Source organism: Coregonus clupeaformis, unplaced genomic scaffold, assembly GCF_020615455.1.
Source record: "Coregonus clupeaformis isolate EN_2021a unplaced genomic scaffold, ASM2061545v1 scaf2668, whole genome shotgun sequence".
Classification (NCBI taxonomy): domain Eukaryota; kingdom Metazoa; phylum Chordata; class Actinopteri; order Salmoniformes; family Salmonidae; genus Coregonus; species Coregonus clupeaformis.
Window position 1 is genome coordinate 32,177 of NW_025536122.1, and position 27,500 is coordinate 59,676.

General features: G+C 50.2%; 1 protein-coding gene across 1 annotated transcript; it reads left to right on the forward strand.

Moving 5' to 3' along the window:
- The first annotated feature begins 94 nt into the window (after positions 1–94).
- On the forward strand, positions 95–27,500 carry LOC123489001 (unconventional myosin-XV-like). Its single transcript, XM_045219720.1, has 6 exons — positions 95–151; positions 1,012–1,109; positions 1,246–1,358; positions 1,483–1,577; positions 5,542–5,661; positions 27,480–27,500. Exons 1-6 carry the CDS (start codon positions 95–97, stop codon positions 27,498–27,500), a joined length of 504 nt encoding a protein of 167 aa, XP_045075655.1.

Sequence of the window (27,500 nt, forward strand, 5' to 3'; positions counted from 1 at the left end):
AGCACACAGCCATGCAATCTCCATAGACAAACACTGGCAGTAGAATGGCCTTACTGAAGAGCTCCAGTGACTTTCAACGTGGCACCGCCATACGATGCCACCTTCAACAAGTCAGTCCAGCCAAATGTCTGCCCTGCCAGAGCTGCCCCCGGTCAACTGTGGGCTGTATTGTGAAGTGGAAACGTCTAGAGCAACAACGGCTCAGTCCCAACTGAGTTCTGTTTTAGATGTCAGACTGTGAAAACGGCTGGCGCTAACTGAGTCCTGTTTTAGATGTCAGACTGTGAAAACGGCGGCGCTAACTGAGTCCTGTTTAGATGTCAGACTTTGAAAACGCGCTAACTGAGTCCTGTTTTAGATGTCAGACTTTGGAAAAGCGTGGCGCTAATTGAGTCCTGTTTTAGATGTAAGACTTTGAAACGACTAGCGCTAACTGAATCCTGTTTTAGATGTCAGACTTTGGAAAAACGGCTACCAGCTAACTGAGTCCTGTTTTAGATGTCAGACTTTGAAAAACGCTGGCGCAACTGAATCCTGGTTTAGATGTCAGACTTTGAAAAGCTGGCGCTAACTGAGTCCTGTTTTTAGATGTCAGACTTTTGAAAACGGTTTGACGCTAATTGAGTCCTGTTTTAGATGTCAGACTTTTGAAAAACGGCTGACGCTAACTGAATCTGTTTTACATGTCAGACTTTTGAAAACGGTTTGACGCTAATTGAGTTCTGTTTTTTAGATGTCAGACTTTGAAAACGCTCTGGCGCTAACTGAATCCTGGTTTAGATGTCAGACTTTGAAATACGGCTGGCGTGACGAGTCCTGTTTTAGATGTCAGACTTTGAAAACGTCTGGCGCTAACTGAATCCTGGTTTAGATGTCAGACTTTGAAAACGGCTGGCGCTAACTGAGTCCTGTTTTAGATGTCAGACTTTGAAAACGGTTTGGCGCTAACTGAATCCTGTTTTAGATGTCAGACTTTGAAAACGGTTTGGCGCTAACTGAGTCCTGTTTTAGATCTCAGACTTGGAGCTGCCGTCTGACTTCCCCAAACAGAAGAGTTACTTCATCATCTCAGCTGAGGATCCTAACACAGTCAGAACCAACACCAGCCTGTGAGTGCACACACACTAACACAGTCCAGGCATTGGCTGGGGAGCTAACACAAGTCTTCAGGTCTGGGGAGCTAACACAAGTCTTCAGGTCTCAGGGAATGGTACTAATCACGCAGGTGTGTGTGTGTGAGACCAGGACTCTGTTTGGCAGTGGTTTTGACAGTGATGAGGAGATGTCCCCGCCCCCCCCACTCAGCACCCCCCAACCTGCATACAGCCTACCAGACTCTGAGGGATACTCCAGCCACGGTACACACACACACACACACACACACACACACACACACACACACACACACACACACACACCACACACACACACACACACACACCACACCCCAGTATAATGATAATGACTGTGTCTCCTCTCCAGTGGAGGCTGATGGGTTCAGCGACGGTCAGACTCAGAGAGGGATGGAGCAATACCTGGACAGCCTCTTCAACCCTGTGTTATCAGACGGCAGCACGGTGAGACTCACACAGCTGGCTACACCTCCTCTTCAACCTGGGCCTGTTTATTCACAATACGTTGTAGGCCATCTGATCCTCTGTGTGTGTGTGTGTGTGTGTGTGTGTACAGGATGAATGGAGCAGACTACAGCGGGGTGATTAAGTTACTAAGCTACCGTATTTCATACAACTGGAGGGCTGCTGGATTCAGACGCCGGGTTCCCTCTCATGCCATTGGGCACAACACATCACAACACAACACATCATAACACATCATAACACAACACAACACATCATAACACAATTCACGGATTCAAAAATTAGAATCTTTCAATTTAAATTACTATATAAAATCCTTGCTACCAATAGAATGTTATTTATATGGGGGATACAATCTTCCCAGCTCTGCAGATTTTGCTGTGAAGAGACGGGAATCATTGGACCATTTGTTTTGGTTCTGTCCATTTGTAGCTTGTTTTTGGACACTGGTCCAGGAATGGCTAAAGGATTGCAATATTTACCTGGAACTAACCTTGCAGATAGCATTACTGGGTGATCTGAAAAGTCATAGTCAATCAATCAATAATATAATAATACTTTTAGCAAAGCTGTTTATTTTTAACTCTCAATCTGTAGAAGCAATGAGAATAGAAAGGTTCAGAATTATTGTAAAACATCACAGCACGGTTGAAATATATATGGCAAATAGAAACCGATATGGATGGTGTTAAGAGATAGATGGGAGAGTGTTGAATAGGAGTTGAAGGATGGGACTAATAACAAATAACAACAAATAATAACAAAGATAGCTAATAATGTAAAGCATACTGTGTCCATAATAAGTATATAGGCTGTATGTTGGGAGCTTTTTGGGGAAAGAGCACAGTTAGAAAGATATGGCATATAGAAGCAAACCGGATGGACATCATGAAAACGATCGAGAGGTTGAGAGAGAAGTAGTTCAGGAGCAAAAATTAATAAATAATAATAATAATAATAATGATATATATATGTATGTATATGTATATATATATGTATATATATAATAGAATTATTGTAAAATTAACTGTGTCCATAAGGTGTAGATAGTAAGTATAGACCGGAAGTAGAGACCTGGGCATTGTTGTTCACTAATTTACTCCAAGTAGGGAAAGGATGGTGGGGTTGAAAAGTAATAAAGGGGAGTATATATATAAAAAAAAAAAAAAAAAAAAATGGGGGGATTGGAAGTGATGCAGACAATTACATTTGATAGAAGATACAATCTATCTGCAATATTAAGCTGATCCATTTCCCCCAAAAAAAAAAAAAAATACAAATAAATAAATAAATAAATAACACAACACATCATAACACATCATAACACAACACATCATAACACAACACATCATAACACAACACATCATAACACATCACATCATAACACAACACATCATAACATAACACATCATAACACAACACATCATAACATAACACATCATAACACATCATAACACAACACAACACATCATAACACATCACATCATAACATAACACATCATAACACATCATAACACAACACAACACATCATAACACATCACATCATAACACATCACATCATAACACAACACATCATAACACATCATAACACAACACAACACATCATAACACAACACATCATAACACATCACATCATAACACAACACATCATAACACATCATAACATAACACAACACATCATAACACAACACATCATAACACATCATAACACAACATAACACATCATAACACAACACAACACATCATAACACATCACATCATAACACAACACATCATAACATAACACATCATAACACATCATAACACAACACATCATAACACATCATAACACAACACATCATAACATAACACATGATAACATAACACATCATAACACATCATAACACAACACATCATAACATAACACATCATAACACAACACATCATAACACATCATAACATAACACATCATAACACATCACATCATAACACAACACATCATAACACATCATAACACAACACATCATAACACAACACATCATAACATAACACATCATAACACAACACATCATAACACATCATAACACAACACATCATAACACAACACATCATAACATAACACATCATAACACAACACATCATAACACAACACATCATAACACATCATAACACAACACATCATAACACAACACATCATAACACAACACATCATAACACAACACATCATAACACAACACATCACAACACAACACATCATAACACATCATAACACAACACATCATAACACAACACATCATAACATAACACATCATAACACATCATAACACAACACATCATAACACAACACATCATAACATAACATAACACATCATAACATAACACATCATAACACATCATAACACATCATAACACACCCCACCTCTTTAAGGAATACCTGGGGATAGGGATAAAGTGTTCCTTCTAACCCCCAAATTGTAAAGTGGTTATCCCACTGGCTATAGGGTGAACGCACCCAATTTGTGAGTCGCTTCTGGCTAAGAGCGTCTACTAAATGACGTTAATGTGCCCTTGAGCAAGGCACTTAACCCTAATTGCTCCTGTAAGTCGCTCTGGATAAGAGCGTCTGCTAAATGACTAAAATGTAAATGTAAATAACACAACACATCATAACACAACACATCATAACACAACACATCATAACACATCATAACACATCATAACACAACACATCATAACACAACACATCATAACACAACACATCATAACACAACACATCATAACACAACACATCATAACACACATCATAACACATCATAACACAACACATCATAACATAACACATCATAACATACCACATCATAACACATCATAACACAACACATCATAACACATCATAACACAACACATCATAACACATCATAACACATCATAACACATCATAACACATCATAACATAACACATCATAACACATTATAACATAACACATCATAACATACCACATCATAACACATCATACCACATTATAACATAACACATCATAACACATCATAACACATCATACCACATCATAACATAACACATCATAACACATTATAACACATTATAACACATTATAACATAACATAACACATGAACACATGAACTCTCCCGATGTGTGCTTGTGTTTGTCTGGGGGATTTCTGGGAGCAGAGCAGAAGGCTGTGTGTGTGTTTGTCTGGGGGATCTCTGGGAGCAGAGCAGAAGGCTGTCTGTCTGGGGGATCTCTGGGAGCAGAGCAGAAGGCTGTGTGTGTGTTTGTCTGGGGGATCTCTGGGAGCAGAGCAGAAGGCTGTGTGTCTGGGGGATCTCTGGGAGCAGAGCAGAAGGCTGTGTGTCTGGGGGATCTCTGGGAGCAGAGCAGAAGGCTGTGTGTGTGTTTGTCTGGGGGATCTCTGGGAGCAGAGCAGAAGGTTGTGTGTGTTTGTCTGGGGGATCTCTGGGAGCAGAGCAGAAGGCTGTGTGTGTGTTTGTCTGGGGGATCTCTGGGAGCAGAGCAGAAGGCTGTGTGTGTGTTTGTCTGGGGGATCTCTGGGAGCAGAGCAGAAGGCTGTGTGTGTGTTTGTCTGGGGATCTCTGGGAGCAGAGCAGAAGGCTGTGTGTGTGTTTGTCTGGGGGATCTCTGGGAGCAGAGCATAAGGCTGTGTGTGTGTTTGTCTGGGGGATCTCTGGGAGCAGAGCAGAAGGCTGTGTGTGTGTCTGTCTGGGGGATCTCTGGGAGCAGAGCAGAAGGCTGTGTGTGCAGCTCTTAGTGTGTGTATGGTACTCCCCATGGAGGATAGAGTTCCCATGACTGGGCCAATTCGGAGACCTCCTCCCTCTCTGTTCCCCTCTGTCCTTCCCTCTGTTCTCTCACTCCGTCCATCTCTCTCCGTCCATCAGGCTGTTTTAGTCTCACCACTGTTCTCTCTCTCCGTCTCTCTCAGGACCTGGACAAGCCAGCCAGTATGACAGGCCGGATGAAGGGAGGAGGAGGGATTGGAGGAGAGGAGGAGAGGGGTCAGGCCCCCGCCAGCAGACCATACCCCCAGGACTACAGCCCGGAGGTCAGTCTGTCTGTCTGCTCCCAATTCATCTCTCTCTCTCTGTCCTCTCTCTCTCTCTCTCTCTCTGTCTCTCTCTCTCTCTGTCTCTCTCTCTCTCTCTCTCTCTCTCTCTCTTCTCTCTCTCTGTCTCTCTCTCTCTCTCTATCTCTCTCTCTCTCTCTCTCAACTCTCTCTCTCTCTCTGTCTCTCTCTCTCTGTCTCGTCTCTCTCTCTCTCTATCTCTCTCTCTCTCTGTCTCTGTCTCTCTCTCTCTGTCTCTCTCTCTCTCTCTCTCTCTCTCTCTCTCTCTCTCTCTCTGTCTCTCTCTCTCCACCTCTCCCTCTCCAACTCTCTCTCTCTCTCTCTCTCTGTCTCTCTCTCTCTCTATCTCTCTCTCTCTCTGTCTCTCTCTCTCTCTATCTCTCTCTCTCTCTCTCTCCACCTCTCTCTCTCTCACCTCTCTCTCTCTCTCTCTCTCTCTCTCTCTCTCGCTCTCTCTCAATTCAATTTCAATTTAAGGGCTTTATTGTCATGGGAAACTTATGTTAACGTTGCCAAAGCAAGTGAAGTAGATAATAAACTAAAGTGAAATAAACAATAAATATTAACAGTAAACATTACACTCAGAAGTTCCAAAATAATAAAGACATTTCAAATGTCATATTATGTCTATATACAGTGTTGTAACAATGTGCAAATAGTTAAAGTACAAATGGGAAAATAAATAAACATAAATATGGGTTATATTTACAATGGTGTTTGTTCTTCACTGGTTGCCCTTTTCTTGTGGCAACAGGTCACAAGTCTTGCAGCTGTGATGGCACACTGTGGTATTTCACCCAGTAGATATGGGAGATAATCAAAATTTGATTGGTTTTCGAATTATTTTTGGGTCGCTGTAATCTGAGGGAAGTATATGTCTCTAATATGGTCATACATTTGGCAGGAGGTTAGAAAGTGCAGCTCAGTTTCCACCTCATTTTGTGGCAGTGGGCACATAGCCTGTGTGATGGGGGATTAGAAGGAGTCAGGCGCAGGAGGGTTAATCACAGAATACAGAATTTATTCCAGAATAAAGAGTTACGTAGAAATGCGTCAAACAGTCCAGTGGCAAAACAGGCACAGTGGAACCAAACAGGCACACTGGAACCAAACAGGCACACGGGGAAAGAATACCCGGTCAATACAAAACACACGGAGATCAACCGAGCTACACTACCGGTCAAACGTTTTAGAACACCTACTCATTCAAGGGTTTTATTTATTTTTTACTATTTTCTACATTGTAGAATAATAGTGAAGACATCAAAACTATGAAATAACACATATGGAATCATGTAGTAACCAAAAAAGTGTTAAACAAGTCTAAATATATTTTATATTTGAGATTCTTCAAAGTAGCCACCCTTTGCCTTGATGACAGCTTTACACACTCTTGGCATTCTCTCAACCAGCTTCACCTGGAATGCTTTTCCAACAGTCTTGGAGTTCCCACATATGCTGAGCACTTGTTGGCTGCTTTTCCTTCACTCTGCGGTCCGACTCATCCCAAACCATCTCAATTTGGTTGAGGTCGGGGGATTGTGGAGGCCATGTCATCTGATGCAGCACTCCATCACTCTCCTTCTTGGTAAAATAGCCCTTACACAGCCTGGAGGTGTGTTGGGTCATTGTCCTGTTGAAAAACAAATGATAGTCCCACTAAGCCCAAACCAGATGGGATGGCGTATCGCTGCAGAATGCTGTGGTAGCCATGCTGGTTAAGTGTGCCTTGAATTCTAAATAAATCACAGACACTGTCACCGGCAAAGCACCCCCACACCCTCACACCTCCTCCTCCATGCTTTACGGTGGGAACCACACATGCGGAGATCATCCGTTCACCTACTCTATGTCTCACAAAGACACGGCGGTTGGAACCAAAAATCTCCAATTTGGACTCCAGACCAAAGGACCGATTTCCACCGGTTAATGTTCATTGCTCGTGTTTCTTGGCCCAAGCAAGTCTCTTCTTCTTATTGGTGTCCTTTAGTAGTGGTTTCTTTGCAGCAATTCGACCATGAAGGCCTGATTCACACCGTCTCAGTTGATGTTGAGATGTGTCTGTTACTTGAACTCTGTGAAGCATTTATTTGGGCTGCAATTTCTGAGGCTGGTAACTCTGATGAACTTATCCTCTGCAGCAGAGGTAACTCTGGGTCTTCCATTCCTGTGACGGTCCTCATGAGAGCCAGTTTCATCATAGCGCTTGATGTTTTTTGCGACTGCACTTAAAGAAACGTTCAAAGTTCTTGAAATGTTCCGCATTGACTGACCTTCATGTCTTAAAGTAATGATGGACTGTCGTTTCTCTTTGCTTATTTGAGCTGTTCTTGCCATAATATGGACTTGGTCTTTTACCAAATAGGGCTATCTTCTGTATACCACCCCTACTGTCACGCCCTGGCTCTGGGGACACTGTTATGTTGAGCCAGGGTGTGTAGATCTATGTGTTTTGTTTCTATGGGTGCTATTTCTATGTTGGCCAGAGTGACTCCCAATCAGAGGCAACAAGTGTCAGCTGTGGCTGGTTGTCTCTGATTGGGAGCCATATTTAAACTGTCTGTTTGCCCTTTGTGTTTTGTGGGATCTTGTTCGAGTTGGTTTGTGTTTGACCGTTGACTGTCACGTCATCGTTTTCTTGTTTTGTTCGTGCTTTCACGTAATAAAGAAGTATGTTCGCAACTAACGCTGCGCATTGGTCTACTCCATACGACGATCGTGACACCTACCTTGTCACAACACAACTGATTGGCTCAAACGCATAAGAAGGAAAGAAATTCCACAAATTAACTTTTAAGAAGGCACACCTGTTAATTGAAGTGCATTCCAGGTGACTACCTCATGAAGCTGGTTGAGAGAACGCCAAGAGTGTGCAAAACTGTCATCAAGGCAAAGGGTGGCTACTATGAAGAATCTCAAATATAAGATATATTTAGACTTGTTTAACACTTTTTTGGTTACTACATGATTCCATATGTGTTATTTCATAGTGTTGATGTCTTCACTATTATTCTACAGTGTAGAAAATAGTAAAAATAAAGAAAAACCCTTGAATGAGTAGGTGTTCTAAAACGTTTGACCATTAGTGTACACTCTCCTCACAATAAACAATCACACACAAGAACAAGGGGGCAGAGGGAACACTTACAGTGCTATGAAAAAGTATTTGCCCCCTTTCTAATTTTCTCTACTTTTGCATATGATATAATGGGACCCATCTCGTCCAAAAAGTTGACTCAAGTTTGCCAAAAATCACCTGGATGATCATCAAGACTCTTGGAAGAACGTTCTATGGACAGATGATTCAAAAGTATAACTTTTTGGACGACATGGTTTCAGTAATGCCTGGCGAAAACCAAACTCTTCATTCCACAGTAAGAACATCATACCAAAGGTCAAGCATGGTGGTGGTGGTGTGATGGTTTGGAGATGCTTTGCTGCCTCAGGACCTGGACGACTTGCCTTAATAGAAGGAACCATGAATTCTGCTCTGTATCAGAGAATTCTACAGGAGAATGTCAGACCATCCGTCTGTGAGCTGAAGCTGAAGCGCAACTGGGTCATGCAGCAAGACAATGATCCAAAACACACAATCAAGTCTACATGAAAATTCTAAAAGCAACGATTTTGAAGTTTTTGGAATGACTAGTCAAAGTCCAGACCTAATCCCAATTGAGATGTTGTGGCAGGACTTGAAACGAGCAGTTCATGCTTGAAAACCCACACGTCACTGAGTTAAAGCAGTTCTGCTTGGGAAGTGGGCCAAAATTCCTCCACAGCGACGTGAGAGACTGATCAACAACTACAGGAAGCATTTGGTTGGAGTCATTGCAGCTAAAGGTGGCACAACCAGTTATTGAGTGTAAGGGGGCAATTACTTTTTCACACAGGGGAATTGGGTGTTGAAATAAATATGTAATTGTTGTGTTATTTGTTCACTTATGTTCCCTTTATCTAATATTAGGTTTTGGTTGAAGATCTGATAACATTCAGTATCACAAATATGCAAAAGTGGAGAAAATTAGAATGGGTGCAAATACTTTTTCATAGCACTGTATACAGGTACTGATGAGGGGATATGAACCAGGTGTGTGTAATAAACAAGACAAAACCAATGGAATGATGAGATGAGGAGCGGCAGTGGCTAGAAGGCCGGTGACGACGAACGCCGAAGCCCGAACCAGGAGAGGAGGCAGCTTCGTGACAGCCTGTCTTCTCTTGAGAGCCAGGTCTGCCTTCGGCGGACTTTCACAATAGCAAGGCTATGCTCACTGAGTCTGTACATAGTCAAAGCTTTCCTTAAGTTTGGGTCAGTCACAGTGGTCAGGTATTCTACCACTATGTACTCTCTGTTTAGGGCCAAATAGCATTGTCACGATCGTTCATTAACGAGAAGGACCAAGGCGCAGCGTGATATGCATTCATCTTTATTTCCGTACTGAACACACGACAAAACAACAAACGAAACGTGACGTCCAAGGTAGACTAATAACATACCTCTACGGAACAAGATCCCACACAGACTGGTGCCAACAGGCTGCCTAAGTATGGTCCCCAATCAGAGACAACGAGCTACAGCTGCCTCTGATTGGGAATCACCCTGGCCAACATTATTAGGCTTGGGTGGGGGACTCAGGTGCAGAGACGGACACACGGACAAAGAGGGTGAATTATGATGTAGTTTATTCAGCGTGTTCTGGTAGAGAGAAGCAGTACAGGGTGGAGTAGCTTCAGGCCGGGGTAGGAGCTGAGTAGGGTGGAGAGCCAGTAGTCCTGAGAGCTGGATGACGAGGATATCAGACAACAGAGCAGGTTGCGGCGTGGGAATGGCAGGCAGGCAGGCAGCAGGAACAGACGAGATCTAATCGAAGGAGAGACAGGTTACAAACGTGGCAGAAACAACTATAATACTGAGAGAGTACAACTAAACTGAGATTTCTGTACGGGGGCAAGTTACCACAGGTAGTGTAGGAACGTAACTGGCGCTGGAGAGGTGTCCAGCCGGGTAGATAACTGCTGGTTGATTGTAGACAATAAGCTGCAGCTGGATGTAACTGATCTTGTGAGAGATGGCCACGCCCCTGACCTAGATCCTCTGACTGGACTGCACAGCAGGGGGAGACAGACACAAACAACACACACAGGGAAAAAGGGAAAGGAAAACCAGCAGGAACAGGACCAACAGTGCCGGACCGTACAGTGCCCCCTCAACGGGGCGCCACCCGGCGACCCACCCGGCTTGTCAGGGTGGTCCCTATGAAGTCGGCCACCAGCTGCGGATCCAGTATAAATCGTCGGGAATCCAGGACCTCTCCTCGGGACCGTATCCTCCCAGTCCACCAGGTACTGAAACCCTCTACCACGCTCCGGACGTCCAGCAGTCTCCGCACCGTGTAGGCTGGATGGTCGTGCCAATCTGCGGTGGCGGAGGGGGATCCACAGGCGGACACAAGGGCTGGAGGAGACCAGCTTCAGCTGGGACACGTGAAATGTGGATGGACTCTCATGGCCTGGGGAAGCTTCAACCGAACAGCCGAAGGGTTGATGATGGAGTCGATCTCGAAAGGACCCAAATACCGGGGCGACAGCTTACGGGAGTCAGTGCGCAGGGGGATGTTGCTGGAGGAGAGCCAGACTCGCTGACCAGGCTGGAACTGGGGAGCGACTACCCTGTGCCTGTCCGCCACCCTCTTGTTACGCTCTGCTGTCCGTAGAAGAGCCTCACGGGTGTCCACCCACACCTTGCGGCAGCGGCAGAAGGTTATCCTGAACTGACCGGGACGGCTAACTCCCTTTCCTGAGACGGGAACAATGGCGGTTGGTACCCCAAAGCCGCCTCAAATGGTGAGGCGGTGGCAGATGAGGTGAGGGAATTGTGGGCATATTCGACCCACGGGAGATGTTTGGCCCAGGTGGACGGGTTCTGGGATGTCACACAGCGTAGAGCAGCCTCCAGGTCCTGATTGGTCCTCTCAGTCCTGGCCATTGGACTGGGGATGGAAACCTGATGAGAGACTGACAGTGGCACCCCAGAGCCGAACAAAACTCCTTCCATACCCGAGAAATGAACTGTGGACCTCTATCGGACACTATGTCCACAGGTATTCCATGGGGACGGAATACATGTAGGACAAAGAGGTCGGCTGTCTCACTGGCAGATGGTAATTTTGGTAATGCAACAAAATGGGCAGATTTAGAGAATCTGTCCCACGATGGTGAGTATGGTGTCATTACCCTCAGACATAGGAAGTCCAGTGACGAAGTCCAAGCCCACGTGAGACCAAGGACGACTCGGGACTGGGAGAGGCCGCAGCAGGCCCGAAGGAGCCCTGTGGGAAGCCTTATTTTGGGCACAGATGGAACAGGCCGCCACGTACTCCCGGACGTCAGCCTCGGCGGATGGCCACCAAAAGTGCCTCTTCAGTAGCGACAGTGTACGGTTCATACCAGGGTGGCAGGAGAAGCGTGAGGTGTGGATCCAGTTGAGCACTTGCGGCCGCACGGCTCGCGGGAACATAGAGAAGGTCGGGGGCCATCGGCCGGTCCAGGTTCCAACTCTTGTGCCGATCGGACGAGGGACTCGATTTCCCAGTGAACCGCCGCCACCAAACAGGAAGCGGGCAGAACAGATTCAGGATTGCTGGAGTCTTCATTGTCTGTAAACTGGCGAGAGAGAAGCATCAGGCTTGACATTCGTGTGCCAGGACGATATGTTAAGATAAACTTGAACCTGCTGAAGAACAGAGCCCATCTGGCCTGACGGGAGTTCAGCCTCTTGGACGACTGGATGTAAGCCAGGTTCTTGTGGTCTGTCCAGACTATGAAGGGTTGCTCTGCTCCGTCTAGCCAGTGCCTCCACTCCTCCAACGCCAACTTGACAGCAAGCAACTCCCGGTTACCCACGTCGTAGTTCTTCTCAGCAGGGGTCAATCTCCTGGAGAAAAAGGCCACAGGATGGAGCTTCTGGTCCGTGGGGAACGTTGTGACAGGACAGCCCCCACCCCGAATCAGAGGCGTCCACTTCCACAATAAACTGCAAACTAGTGTCTGGATGAATAAGAACAGGTGAGGTGGTGAACAGTTCCTTCAATGTACTCACGGCTGACTCGGCCTCAGGCGTCCACAGGAATGGCACCTTAGGGGAGGTGAGCTTGGTCAGGGGGGCAACCACTGGGCTGAAACCCCTGATGAAGCGGCGGTAGAAGTGGCGAAGCCCAGGAAGCGTTGCTAGCTGCTTCCGAGACGTGGGTGTGGGCCACTCCACAACCGCTCTGATCTTGTCAGGGTCTGGTGACACTTGTCCCGCTCGATAATAAAGCCCAAAAGGGGGACGGACTGCCGGTGGAACTCACATTTTTCTGCTTTCACATACAGTTTGTTTTCCATGAGGCGTTGGAGAACCAGACGGACGTGGGAGACGTGTTCATCCTGTGACTTAGAGAATATTAGAATGTCATCCAAATAGACAAACACAAAAGCGGTGTAGAAAATCCCTCAACACATCGTTAACCATGGCCTGAAACACTGCTGGGGCGTTAGTGAGACCGAATGGCATGACTAGGTATTCAAAGTGTCCGAGAGGGGGTATTGAACCCAGTTTTCCATTCATCTCCCCGCCTGATCCTAACGAGGTGGTAAAGCGTTACGTAGGTCGAGTTTGGTAAACACAGTGGCACCATGAAGGGGTTCAAATGCTGAGTTGATGAGAGGCAGGGGTATGTATTTCTGACTGTGATGTTATTTAGTCCTCTGTAGTCAATGCAGGGGCGTAATGTTTTGTCCTTCTTCTCTACAAAAAAGAACCCAGCTCCAACAGCGGAAGATGAGGGGACGAATGATGCCAGAGGTTAGGGAGTCGCCTATGTAGGTTTCCATAGCTTCTCTCTCAGGGACGGGACAGATTGAAAAGCCGACTGGACGGCAAAGGGGCTCAGGCAGTAACTCAATAGCGCATCGTATGGCCTGTGAGGTGGTAAATGAAAGTGCCTTGGACTTACTGAATACCTCGGCCAGGTCCAGGTACTCCTCAGGGACTGAAGAGAGGTCTGGGGGTTTTGACAGGGGAAGCAGGGGAGCCGAGCCGGGCGGAATAGCCGACCCAAGGCAAACAGAATGGCAGTGGGTGCTCCAACTGTGTATCTTGTGGTTTTGCCAGTCAATATGGGGGGTTGTGAAGGCTAAGCCAAGGGGGAAACCGAGGATAAGGGGGGAGGCCGAGGAGGAGACTACTTTAAACTGGATGGTTTCTTTGTGATTGCCGGACAGCATGAGAGAAAACGGGACAGTTTGGTGGGTGATGTTGGCAAACTGATGGCCGTCAATAGCGGTTACTGTTATAGGCTTAGGCAGGGGCTTAACAGGGATCTCAGCCTGAGTGACCAGGTTGACGTCAAGGAAACTATCCTCAGCACCAGAGTCGATGAGAGCAGCTAGTGGGAGAGATAGATTCCTGAACTGGACTGTAGCTGGGATAACTAGACGGGGTGCTGTGGGCATTGAGTCAGGTGTAGCACTCGTCAAGTCGCCCACTTTTACCTGCGAGCTTGGTCTTTTGGGCGAACCCGGACAGTTAACCAGGAAATGAGTGCGGTCCCACAGTACATGCACTCACCAGCCCGCATGCGCCGTTCCTTTTCGGCAGGGGACAGACGAGCACGGCCCAGCTGCATGGGCTCGTCTAGTTCCGTGGAGGGATCCGCTGAGGTGTGTGGGCGGTGTCCGAGTGGTGGTGTAGCTCCGGGCTGCAGAAAGCGAGGGGGCCCGCCTGTGGTGTGGACCCGACCGCCCCTCTCCTGTCTCCTCTCTCCCGTAGCCTGTTGTCTATTCGGTAGCAAGGGAAACGAGAACATGAAGGTTAGCAGGCTCATCACCGAACAGCTAGTTCATTCTTAATCGGTGTCACTTAGACCGTTAACAAACGCTCCTGAAGAGCCGTCATTCCACTTGGAATCGGCTGCCAAGGTCCAAAAATCAATGGCGTATTCTGCCACGCTACCGTGCCCTGTCGTAGCTTCAATAGTCTCTTTGTGGCGGTCCCGGCATGGTCCGGGTGATCAAACACAACTTTCAATTGAGAGGAAAAATCGTCAAACGACAGGCTGGCAATCTGCTGAGTAGAACTAAGCCGCTTCTGCCCAAATCAAAGCTTTGCCCCTCATTAACCCCAGTGCGTAATGTACCTTTGAGGATTCCGTGGAGAAAGACAGGGGCTTCTGTTGGAACACCAAGCGGCACTGAAGCAGGAAACCACGGCATTTGTTCAGGTCCCCGGTGAAAGGTTCGGGTGAGGTTGTAGGGGGTTCCCGAAGGGCAGGAGCGGAAGCTCGAACCTGGAGCCACTGTAGGAGGAACAGGCGGAGGAGAAGCAGAGGGAGGAAGGGTAGTGAGTGTTACCAGGTTAGCTACCTGAGAGGAGAGATGAGATACTTGATCCAACAACTGCTGGTTGTTATCCAATAGAGTCCGGATGAGTTGGTCGTGTTGTCCCAATAGCATTCCCTGTGAATGGAGGCGCGTTGTACGCCATCACCCGTTGTTTCATGTGGCATCTCTGCTGAGTCCATGTTTGGCCAGTTCGTTCTATTAGGCTTGGGTGGGGGACTCAGGTGCAGAGACGGACACACGGACAAAGAGGGTGAATTATGATGTAGTTTATTCAGCGTGTTCTGGTAGAGAGAAGCAGTACAGGGTGGAGTAGCCTCAGGCCGGGGTAGGAGCTGAGTAGGGTGGAGAGCCAGTAGTCCTGAGAGCTGGATGACGAGGATATCAGACAACAGAGCAGGTTGCGGCGTGGGAATGGCAGGCAGGCAGGCAGCAGGAACAGATCGAGATCTATCGAAGGAGAGACAGGTTACAAACGTGGCAGAAACAACTATAATACTGAGAGAGTACAACTAAACTGAGATTTCTGTACGGGGCCAAGTTGACCACAGGTAGTGTAGGAACGAACTGGCGCTGGAGAGGTGTCCAGCCCGGGTAGATAACTGCTGGTTGATTGTAGACAAAAGCTGCAGCTGGATGTAACTGATCTTGTGAGAGACTGGCCACGCCCCCTGACCTAGATCCTCTGACTGGACTGCATAGCAGGGGAGACAGACACAAACAACACACACAGGGAAAAAGGGAAAGGAAAACCAGCAGGAACAGGACCAACAGTGCCGGACCGTAACAAACATAGATCTAAACGATCTAGAAACTAAACATAGAAATAAACACAACACGAAATGTACACACCCTGACTCAACAAATAACCGTCCCCTGAGTCAGGGCGTGACAAGCATTCTAGTTTGCTCTGTTTTTTTGTTAATTCTTTCCAATGTGTCAAGTAATTCTCTTTTTGTTTTCTCATGATTTGGTTGCGTCTAATTGTGTTGCTGTCCTGGGGCTCTGTGGGTCTGTTTGTGTGTGTGAACAGAGCCCCAGGACCAGTTTGCTTAGGGGACACTTCTCCAGGTTCATCTCTCTGTAGGTGATGGCTTTGTTATGGAAGGTTGGGAGTTTTCTCTGTCTCTCTCTCTCTCTCTCTCTCTCTTCTCTCTCTCTCTCTGCCCTCCTCTCTGTCTCTCTCTGTCTCTCTCTCTCTCTCTCTCTCTCTCTGTCTCTCTCTCTCTGTCTCTCTCTGTCTCTCTCTGTCTCTCTCTCTCTCTCTCTCTCTCTCTCTCTCTCTCTCTCTCTCTCTCTCTCTCTCTTCTCTCTTCTTTTTCTCTCCTTTTCTCTCTCTCTCTCTGTCTCTCTGCCTCTCTCTCTCTGTTTTCCCTCTCTCTCTCTCTGTCTCTTCTCTCTCTGTCTCTCTCTCTCTCTCTCTGTCTCTCTCTCTCTGTCTCTCTCTCTCTCTCCTCTCTGTCTCTCTCTCTCTCTCTCCCCTCTCTCTCTCTCTCTCTCTCTCTCTCTCTCTCTCTCTCTCTCTCTCTCTCGTCTCTCTCAGTTAGCCCAGAGACTGTGACCTTTCCCTGTTTAAACCAGGCCTCTCTCTCTCTGTTCCTGTTTAAACCAGGCCTCTCTCTGTTCCTGTTTAAACCAGGCCTCTCTCTCTCTCTCTGTTCCTGTTTAAACCAGGCCTCTCTCTCTCTCTGTGTTCCTGTTTAAACCAGGCCTCTCTCTGTTCCTGTTTAAACCAGGCCTCTCTGTTCATGTTTAAACAAGGCCTCTCTCTCTCTCTGTTCCTGTTTAAACCAGGCCTCTATCTGTTCCTGTTTAAACCAGGCCTCTTTCTCTCGGTTCCTGTTTAAACCAGGCCTCTCTCTCTCTGTGCCTGTTTAAACCAGGCCTCTCTCTCTCTCTGTTCCTGTTTAAACCAGGCCTCTCTCTCTCTGTTCCTGTTTAAACCAGGCCTCTCTCTCTCTCTGTTCCTGTTTAAACCAGGCCTCTCTCTCTCTGTGTTCCTGTTTAAACCAGGCCTCTTTCTGTTCCTGTTTAAACCAGGCCTCTCTCTCTCTCTGTTCCTGTTTAAACCAGGCCTCTCTCTGTTCCTGTTTAAACCAGGCCTCTCTCTGTTCCTGTTTAAACCAGGCCTATCTCTCTCTCTGTGCCTGTTTAAACCAGGCCTCTATCTGTTCCTGTTTAAACCAGGCCTATCTCTCTCTCTGTGCCTGTTTAAACCAGGCCTCTCTCTCTTTCTGTTCCTGTTTAAACCTGGCCTCTCTCTGTTCCTGTTTAAACCAGGCCTCTCTCTGTGCCTGTTTAAACCAGGCCTCTCTCTGTTCCTGTTTAAACCAGGCCTCTCTCTCTCTGTGCCTGTTTAAACCAGGCCTCTCTCTCTTTCTGTTCCTGTTTAAACCTGGCCTCTCTCTGTTCCTGTTTAAACCAGGCCTCTCTCTGTTCCTGTTTAAACCTGGCCTCTCTCTGTGCCTGTTTAAACCAGGCCTCTCTCTGTTCCTGTTTAAACCAGGCCTCTCTCTGTTCCTGTTTAAACCAGGCCTCTCTCGCCCTCTCTCTCTGTCCTTATGTAGACCAGGCCTCGTTCTCTATCTGACCCTCATACATAATAAACCACTACTGGAAATGTTTTCAGTGATATCTTATTGTCCAGGGGTCGGTTTTATGTTCAGCTGTTATGATTTATTTTGTGAGATGAAGTTTCCATTCAGAAAGTCATGGTGATCTTGATGCTTTTCCCTGTACCCTAAACCCTGTTTTCTGCTCAAAGCTGTGCCCTAACCCTGTACCCTAAATATGTCCCCTGTACCCTAACGCTACATCCTAAACCCTAAGCCTGCTCCCTGTGTGTTCTGCTGCCGAGCTGTGCCCTAATCCTGTACCCTAACCCTGTACCCTAACCCAGTCCCCTGTACCCTAACCCTGTCTCCTGTACCCCAACCCTGTACCCTAACCCTGTCTCCTGTACCCTAACCCTGTACCCTAACCCTGTCTCCTGTACCCTAACCCTGTACCCTAACCCTGTCTCCTGTACCCTAACCCTGTACCCTAACCCAGTCCCCCGTACCCTAACCCAGTCCCCTGTACCCTAACCCTGTACCCTAACCCTGTCTCCTGTACCCTAACCCTGTACCCTAACCCAGTCCCCTGTACCCTAACCCTAACCCAGTCCCCTGTACCCTAACCCTAACCCAGTCCCCTGTACCCTAACCCAGTCTCCTGTACCCTAACCCTGTCCCCTGTACCCTAACCCTGTACCCTAACCCTGTACCCTAACCCAGTCCCCTGTACCCTAACCCTAACCCAGTCCCCTGTACCCTAACCCAGTCCCCTGTACCCTAACCCAGTTCCCTGTACCCTACCCTGTACCCTACCATGTACCCCTGTATCCCACCCTGTACCCTACCCTGTACCCTACCCTGAATCCTACCCTGTACCCTAACCCAGTCCCCTGTACCCTAACCCAGTCCCCTGTACCCTAACCCTGTACCCTAACCCTGTCTCCTGTACCCTAACCCTGTACCCTAACCCAGTCCCCTGTACCCTAACCCTGTACCCTAACCCTGTACCCTAACCCAGTCCCCTGTACCCTAACCCTAACCCAGTCCCCTGTACCCTAACCCTGTACCCTAACCCAGTCCCCTGTACCCTAACCCTGTACCCTAACCCTGTACCCTAACCCAGTCCCCTGTACCCTAACCCTAACCCAGTCCCCTGTACCCTAACCCTAACCCAGTCCCCTGTACCCTAACCCAGTCTCCTGTACCCTAACCCTGTACCCTAACCCTGTCCCCTGTACCCTAACCCTGTACCCTAACCCAGTCCCCTGTACCCTAACCCTAACCCAGTCCCCTGTACCCTAACCCAGTCCCCTGTACCCTAACCCAGTTCCCTGTACCCTACCCTGTACCCTACCCTGTACCCCTGTATCCCACCCTGTACCCTACCCTGTACCCTACCCTGAATCCTACCCTGTACCCTAACCCAGTCCCCTGTACCCTAACCCAGTCCCCTGTACCCTAACCCTGTACCCTAACCCTGTCTCCTGTACCCTAACCTGTATCCCTAACTCCAGTCCCTGTACCCTAACCCTGTACCCTAACCCTGTCTCCTGTACCCTAACCCTGTACCCTAACCCAGTCCCCTGTACCCTAACCCTGTACCCTAACCCTGTCTCCTGTACCCTAACCCTGTACCCTAACCCAGTCCCCTGTACCCTAACCCTGTACCCTAACCCAGTCCCCTGTACCCTAACCCTGTACCCTAACCCAGTCCCCTGTACCCTAACCCTGTACCCTGTACCCTAACCCAGTCCCCTGTACCCTAACCCTGTACCCTAACCCAGTCCCCTGTACCCTAACCCTGTACCCTAACCCTGTCTCCTGTACCCTAACCCTGTACCCTAACCCAGTCCCCTGTACCCTAACCCTGTACCCTAACCCTGTCTCCTGTACCCTAACCCTGTACCCTAACCCAGTCCCCTGTACCCTAACCCTGTACCTAACCCTGTCTCCTGTACCTAACCCTGTACCCTAACCCAGTCCCCTGTACCTAACCCTGTACCCTAACCCAGTCCCCTGTACCCTAACCCTGTACCCTAACCCAGTCCCCTGTACCCTAACCCTGTACCCTGTACCCTAACCCAGTCCCTGTACCCTAACCCAGTCCCCTGTACCCTAACCCAGTCCCCTGTACCCTAACCCTGTCTCCTGTACCCTAACCCTGTACCCTAACCCAGTCCCCTAACCCTGTCTCCTGTACCCTAACCCTGTCTCCTGTACCCTAACCCTGTCTCCTGTACCCTAACCCTGTACCCTAACCCAGTCCCCTGTACCCTAACCCAGTCTCCTGTACCCTAACCCAGTCCCCTGTACCCTAACCCAGTCCCCTGTACCCTAACCCAGTCCCCTGTACCCTAACCCTGTCTCCTGTACCCTAACCCAGTCCCCTGTACCCTAACCCTGTCCCCTGTACTTCTAACCCTGTCTCCTGTACCCCTAACCCTGTACCCAGTCCCCTGTACTCTAACCCTGTCCCTGTACCCTAACCCTGTCCCCTGTACCTAACCCTGTCTCCTGTACCCTAACCCTGTACCCAGTCCCTGTACCCTAACCCTGTCCCCTGTACCCCTAACCCAGTCCCTGTACCCTAACCCTGTCTCCTGTACCCCTAACCCAGTCCCTGTACCCTAACCCTGTCCCCTGTACCCTAACCCTGTCTCCTGTACCTAACCCTGTGTCCTAACCCTGTCTCCTGTCTGTCTGCTGCCCAGCTGTACCCTAACCCTGTCTCCTGTCTGTCTGCTGCCCAGCTCTACCCTAACCCAGTCCCCTGTACCCTAACCCAGTCCCCTGTACTCCTAACCCTGTCTCCTGTACCCTAACCCTGTGTCCTAACCCTGTCTCCTGTCTGTCTGCTGCCCAGCTGTACCCTAACCCTGTCTCCTGTCTGTCTGCTGCCCAGCTCTACCCTAACCCAGTCCCCTGTACCCTAACCCAGTCCCCTGTACCCTAACCCTGTCTCCTGTACCCTAACCCTGTACCCTAACCCAGTCCCCTGTACCCTAACCCAGTCTCCTGTACCCTAACCCAGTCCCCTGTACCCTAACCTAGTCCCCTGTACCCTAACCCAGTCCCCTGTACCCTAACCCTGTCCCCTGTACCCTAACCCTGTCTCCTGTACCCTAACCCAGTCCCCTGTACCCTAACCCTGTCTCCTGTACCCTAACCCTGTCCCCTGTACCCTAACCCTGTCTCCTGTACCCTAACCTTGTACCCTAACCCAGTCCCCTAACCCTGTCTCCTGTACCCTAACCCTGTCTCCTGTACCCTAACCCTGTACCCTGTACCCTAACCCAGTCCCCTGTACCCTAACCCAGTCCCCTGTACCCTAACACTGTCTCCTGTACCCTAACCCAGTCCCCTGTATCCTAACCGTGTCCCCTGTACCCTAACCCTGTCTCCTGTACCCTAACCCTGTACCCAGTCCCCTGTACCCTAACCCTGTCCCCTGTACCCTAACCCTGTCCCCTGTACCCTAACCCTGTCTCCTGTACCCTAACCCTGTACCCAGTCCCCTGTACCCTAACCCTGTCCCCTGTACCCTAACCCAGTCCCCTGTACCCTAACCCTGTCTCCTGTACCCTAACCCAGTCCCCTGTACCCTAACCCTGTCCCCTGTACCCTAACCCTGTCTCCTGTACCCTAACCCTGTGTCCTAACCCTGTCTCCTGTCTGTCTGCTGCCCAGCTGTACCCTAACCCTGTCTCCTGTCTGTCTGCTGCCCAGCTCTACCCTAACCCAGTCCCCTGTACCCTAACCCAGTCCCCTGTACCCTAACCCTGTCTCCTGTACCCTAACCCTGTGTCCTAACCCTGTCTCCTGTCTGTCTGCTGCCCAGCTGTACCCTAACCCTGTCTCCTGTCTGTCTGCTGCCCAGCTCTACCCTAACCCAGTCCCCTGTACCCTAACCCAGTCCCCTGTACCCTAACCCTGTCTCCTGTACCCTAACCCTGTACCCTAACCCAGTCCCCTGTACCCTAACCCAGTCTCCTGTACCCTAACTCAGTCCCCTGTACCCTAACCCAGTCCCCTGTACCCTAACCCAGTCCCCTGTACCCTAACCCTTTCCCCTGTACCCTAACCCTGTCTCCTGTACCCTAACCCTGTACCCAGTCCCCTGTACCCTAACCCTGTCCCCTGTACCCTAACCCTGTCCCCTGTACCCTAACCCTGTCTCCTGTACCCTAACCCTGTACCCAGTCCCCTGTACCCTAACCCTGTCCCCTGTACCCTAACCCAGTCCCCTGTACCCTAACCCAGTCCCCTGTACCCTAACCCTGTCCCCTGTACCCTAACCCTGTCTCCTGTACCCTAACCCTGTGTCCTAACCCTGTCTCCTGTCTGTCTGCTGCCCAGCTCTACCCTAACCCAGTCCCCTGTACCCTAACCCAGTCCCCTGTACCCTAACCCTGTCTCCTGTACCCTAACCCAGTCCCCTGTACCCTAACCCTGTCCCCTGTACCCTAACCCTGTCTCCTGTACCCTAACCCTGTACCCAGTCCCCTGTACCCTAACCCTGTCCCCTGTACCCTAACCCTGTCCCCTGTACCCTAACCCTGTCTCCTGTACCCTAACCCTGTACCCAGTCCCCTGTACCCTAACCCTGTCCCCTGTACCCTAACCCAGTCCCCTGTACCCTAACCCTAACCCAGTCCCCTGTACCCTAACCCTGTCTCCTGTACCTTAACCCAGTCCCCTGTACCCTAACCCTGTCCCCTGTACCCTAACCCTGTGTCCTAACCCTGTCTCCTGTCTGTCTGCTGCCCAGCTGTACCCTAACCCTGTCTCCTGTCTGTCTGCTGCCCAGCTCTACCCTAACCCAGTCCCCTGTACCCTAACCCAGTCCCCTGTACCCTAACCCTGTCTCCTGTACCCTAACCCAGTCCCCTGTACCCTAACCCTGTCCCATGTACCCTAACCCTGTCTCCTGTACCCTAACCCAGTCCCCTGTACCCTAACCCTGTCTCCTGTACCCTAACCCAGTCCCCTAACCCTGTCTCCTGTACCCTAACCCTGTCTCCTGTACCCTAACCCTGTACCCTAACCCAGTCCCCTGTACCCTAACCCAGTCTCCTGTACCCTAACCCAGTCCCCTGTACCCTAACCCAGTCCGCCGTACCCTAACCCTGTCTCCTGTACCCTAACCCAGTCCCCTGTACCCTAACCCTGTCCCCTGTACCCTAACCCTGTCTCCTGTACCCTAACCCTGTACCCAGTCCCCTGTACCCTAACCCTGTCCCCTGTACCCTAACCCTGTCCCCTGTACCCTAACCCTGTCTCCTGTACCCCTAACCCTGTACCCAGTCCCTGTACCCCTAACCTGTCCCCTGTACCCTAACCCAGTCCTGTACCCTAACCCTGTCTCTGTACCTAACCCAGTCCCTGTACCCCTAACTCCTGTCCCCTGTACCCTAACCCTGTGTCCTAACCCTGTCTCCTGTCTGTCTGCTGCCCAGCTGTACCCTAACCCTGTCTCCTGTCTGTCTGCTGCCCAGCTCTACCCTAACCCAGTCCCCTGTACCCTAACCCAGTCCCCTGTACCCTAACCCTGTCTCCTGTACCCTAACCCTGTACCCTAACCCTGTCTCCTGTCTGTCTGCTGCCCAGCTCTACCCTAACCCAGTCCCCTGTACCCTAACCCTGTCCCCTGTACCCTAACCCTGTCTCCTGTACCCTAACCCTGTGTCCTAACCCTGTCTCCTGTCTGTCTGCTGCCCAGCTGTATCCTAACCCTGTCTCTGTCTGTCTGCTGCCCAGCTCTACCCTAACCCAGTCCCTGTACCCCTAACCCAGTCCCCTGTACCCTAACCCTGTCTCCTGTACCCTAACCCTGTGTCCTAACCCTGTCTCCTGTCTGTCTGCTGCCCAGCTGTACCCTAACCCTGTCTCCTGTCTGTCTGCTGCCCAGCTCTACCCTAACCCAGTCCCCTGTACCCTAACCCAGTCCCTGTACCCTAACCCTGTCTCCTGTACCCTAACCCTGTACCCTAACCCTGTCCCTGTACCCTAACCCCTGTCTCCTGTACCCTAACCTTGTACCCTAACCCAGTCCCCTAACCCTGTCTCCTGTACCCTAACCCAGTCCCCTGTACCCCTAACCCAGTCCCCTGTACCCTAACCCAGTCCCTGTACCCTAACCCTGTCTCCTGTACCCTAACCCAGTCCCCTGTACCCTAACCCTGTCCCCTGTACCCTAACCCTGTCTCCTGTACCCTAACCCTGTACCCAGTCCCCTGTACCCTAACCCTGTCCCCTGTACCCTAACCCTGTCCCCTGTACCCTAACCCTGTCTCCTGTACCCTAACCCTGTACCCAGTCCCTGTACCCTAACCCTGTCCCTGTACTCTCGCTAACCCAGTCCCCTGTACCCTAACCCTGTTCTCCTGTACCCTAACCCAGTTCCCTGTACCCTAACCCTGTCCCTTACCTAACCCTGTCCTGTACCCTAACCCTGTGTCCTAACCCTGTCTCCTGTCTGTCTGCTGCCCAGCTGTACCTAACCCTGTCTCCTGTCTGTCTGCTGCCCAGCTCTACCTAACCCAGTCCCTGTACCTAACCCAGTCCCTGTACTCCAACCCCCTGTACTCTCCTAACCCTGTGTCCTAACCCTGTCTCTCTGTCTGTCTGCTGCCCAGCTGTACCCTAACCCTGTCTCCTGTCTGTCTGCTGCCCAGCTCTACCCTAACCCAGTCCCCTGTACCCTAACCCAGTCCCCTGTACCCTAACCCTGTCTCCTGTACCCTAACCTGTACCCTAACCCAGTCTCCTGTACCTAACCAGTCTCCTGTACCCTAACCCAGTCCCCTGTACCCTAACCCAGTCCCCTGTACCCTAACCCAGTCCCCCTGTACCCTAACCCTGTCCCCTGTACCCTAACCCTGTCTCCTGTACCCTAACCCGTCCCTGTATCCTAACCTGTCTCCTGTACCCTAACCCTGTCTCCGTAACCTGTCTAACCCTGTTCCTGTACCCTAACCTTGTACTCCTAACCCAGTCCCTGTAACCCTGTCTCCTGTACCCTAACCCTGTCTCCTGTACCCTAACCCTGTACCCTGTACCCCTAACCCTGTCCCCTGTACCCTAACCCAGTCTCCTGTACCCTAACACTGTCTCCTGACTCCTACTAACCCAGTCTCCTGTACCCTAACTGTCCCTGTACCCTAACCTGTCTCCTGTACCCCTAACCGTACCCAGTCCCCTGTACCCTAACCCATGTCCCTGTACCCTAACCCTGTCTCCTGTACCCTAACCCTGTACCCAGTCCCTGTACCCTAACCCTGTCCCCTGTACCCTAACCCTGTCCCCTGTACCCTAACCCTGTCTCCTGTACCCTAACCCTGTACCCAGTCCCCTGTACCCTAACCCTGTCCCTGTACCCTAACCCAGTCCCTGTACCTAACCCAGTCCCCTGTACCCTAACCCTGTCCCCTGTACCTCAACCCTGTCTCCTGTACCCTAACCCTCTGTCCTAACCCTGTCCCCTGTCTGTCTGTGCCCAGCTACTAACTAGTTGTACCCTAACCCAGTCCCCTGTACCCTAACCCAGTCTCCTGTACCTAACTGTCTCTGTACCCTAACCCAGTCCCCTGTACCCTAACCCTGTCCCCTGTACCCTAACCCTGTCTCCTGTACCCTAACCCAGTCCCCTGTACCCTAACCCTGTCCCTGTACCCTAACCCTGTCCCCTGTACCCTAACCCTGTCTCCTGTACCCTAACCCTAGTCCCCTATCCTACTGTCCCTGTACTCCAACCCAGTCCCCTGTACCCTAACCCCAACCCAGTCCCTGTACTCCCTAACCCTGTCCCCTGTACCCTAACCAGTCCCCTGTACCCTAACCCCCTGTCCCTGTACCTACTGCTGTACCCTAACCCTGTCTACTCCTGTCTGTCTGCTGCCCAGCTGTACCCTAACCCTGTCTCCTGTCTGTCTGCTGCCCAGCTCTACCCTAACCCAGTCCCCTGTACCCTAACCCAGTCCCTGTCTAACCCTGTCTCCTGTACCCTAACCCAGTCCCCTGTACCCTAACCCTGTCCCATGTACCCTAACCCTGTCTCCTGTACCCCCTAACCCAGTCCCTGTACCCTAACCCTGTCTCCTGTACCCCTAACCCAGTCCCCTAACCCTGTCTCCTGTACCCTAACCCTGTCTCCTGTACCTAACCCAACCCTGTCTCGTGTCTAACTCTCCTGTACCTAACCCAGTCCCTGTACCCTAACTTCTCAGTCCCTCCTGTACTCCTAACCCAGTCCCCTGTACCCTAACCCTGTCCCTGTCACCTAACCTGTCTCCTGTACCTAACCCTGTACAGCCCCTGCACCTAACCCTGTCCCTGTCCCTAACCCTGTCCTGTACCCTAACCCTGTCTCCTGTACCCTAACCCTGTACCCAGTCCCCTGTACCTAACCCTGTCCCCTGTCTAACACCAGTCCCCTGTACCCTAACCTGTCTCCTGTACCCTAACCCAGTCCCTGTACCCTAACCCTGTCCCCTGTACCCTAACCTGTCTCCTAACCCTGTCTCCTGTTGTCTGCTGCCCACTGTACCCTAACCCTGTCTCCTGTCTGTCTGCTGCCCAGCTCTACCTAACCCAGTTCCTGTACCTAACTCAGTCTGTACCCTAACCCTGTCTCCTGTACCCTAACCCTGTACTCCTAACCTGTCTCCTGTCTGTCTGCTGCCCAGCTCTACCCTAACCCAGTCCCTGTACCCTAACCCTGTCCCCTGTACCCTAACCTGTCTCCTGTACCCTAACCTCTGTCCTAACCCTGTCTCGTCTGTCTGCTGCCCAGCTGTCCCTAACCCTGTCTCCTGTCTGTCTGCTGCCCAGCTCTACCTAACCCAGTTCCTGTTACCCTAACCCAGTCCCTGTTTACTAACCTGTCTCCTGTCCTAACCTTGTCCTAACCCTGTCTCCTGTCTGTCTGCTGCCCAGCTGTACCCTAACCCTGTCTCCTGTCTGTCTGCTGCCCAGCTCTGCACCCTAACCCAGTCCCCTGTACCCTAACCCTGCCCTGTACCTAACCCAGTCTCCTGTACCCCTAACCGTCTCCTGTACCCTAACCCAGTCCTCTGTACCCTAACCCAGTCCCCTGTACCCTAACCCAGTCTCCTGTACCCTAACCCAGTCCCTGACCTAACCCTGTCCCCTGTACCTCAACCCTGTCCCTGTACTAATCCTAACTCGTACCCTAATCCTGTCTCCTGTACCCTAACCCTGTACCCAGTCCCCTGTACCCTAACCCTGTCCCCTGTACCCTAACCCTGTCCCCTGTACCCTAACCCTGTACCCAGTCCCCTGTACCCTGTACCCTAACCCAGTCCCCTGTACCCTAACCCTGTCTCCTGTACCCTAACCCAGTCCCCTGTACCCTAACCCTGTCCCCTGTACCCTAACTGTCTCCTGTACCCTAACCCTGTGTCCTAACCCTGTCTCCTGTCTGTCTGCTGCCCAGCTCTACCTAACCCAGTCCCCTGTACCCCTAACCCAGTCCCCTGTCCTAACCCTGTCTCCTGTACCTAATACCCTGTCCCTTACCCTAACCCTGTGACCCTAACCTGTCTCCTGTACCCTAACCTGTGTCCTAACCCTGTCTCCTGTCTGTCTGCTGCCCAGCTGTATCCTAACCCTGTCTCCTGTCTGTCTGCTGCCCAGCTCTACCCTAACCCAGTCGACCCTAACCCAGTCTCCTGTACCCTAAACCCTGTACCCTAACCCTGTCTCCTGTCTGTCTGCTTGCCCAGCTCTACCCTAACCCAGTCCCTGTACCCCTAACCCAGTCCCTGTACCCTAACCCAGTCTCCTGTACCCTAACCCTGTCTCCTGTACCCTAACCCTGTCTCCTGTCTGTCTGCTGCCCAGCTGTGCCAGTGCTTCCAGTGA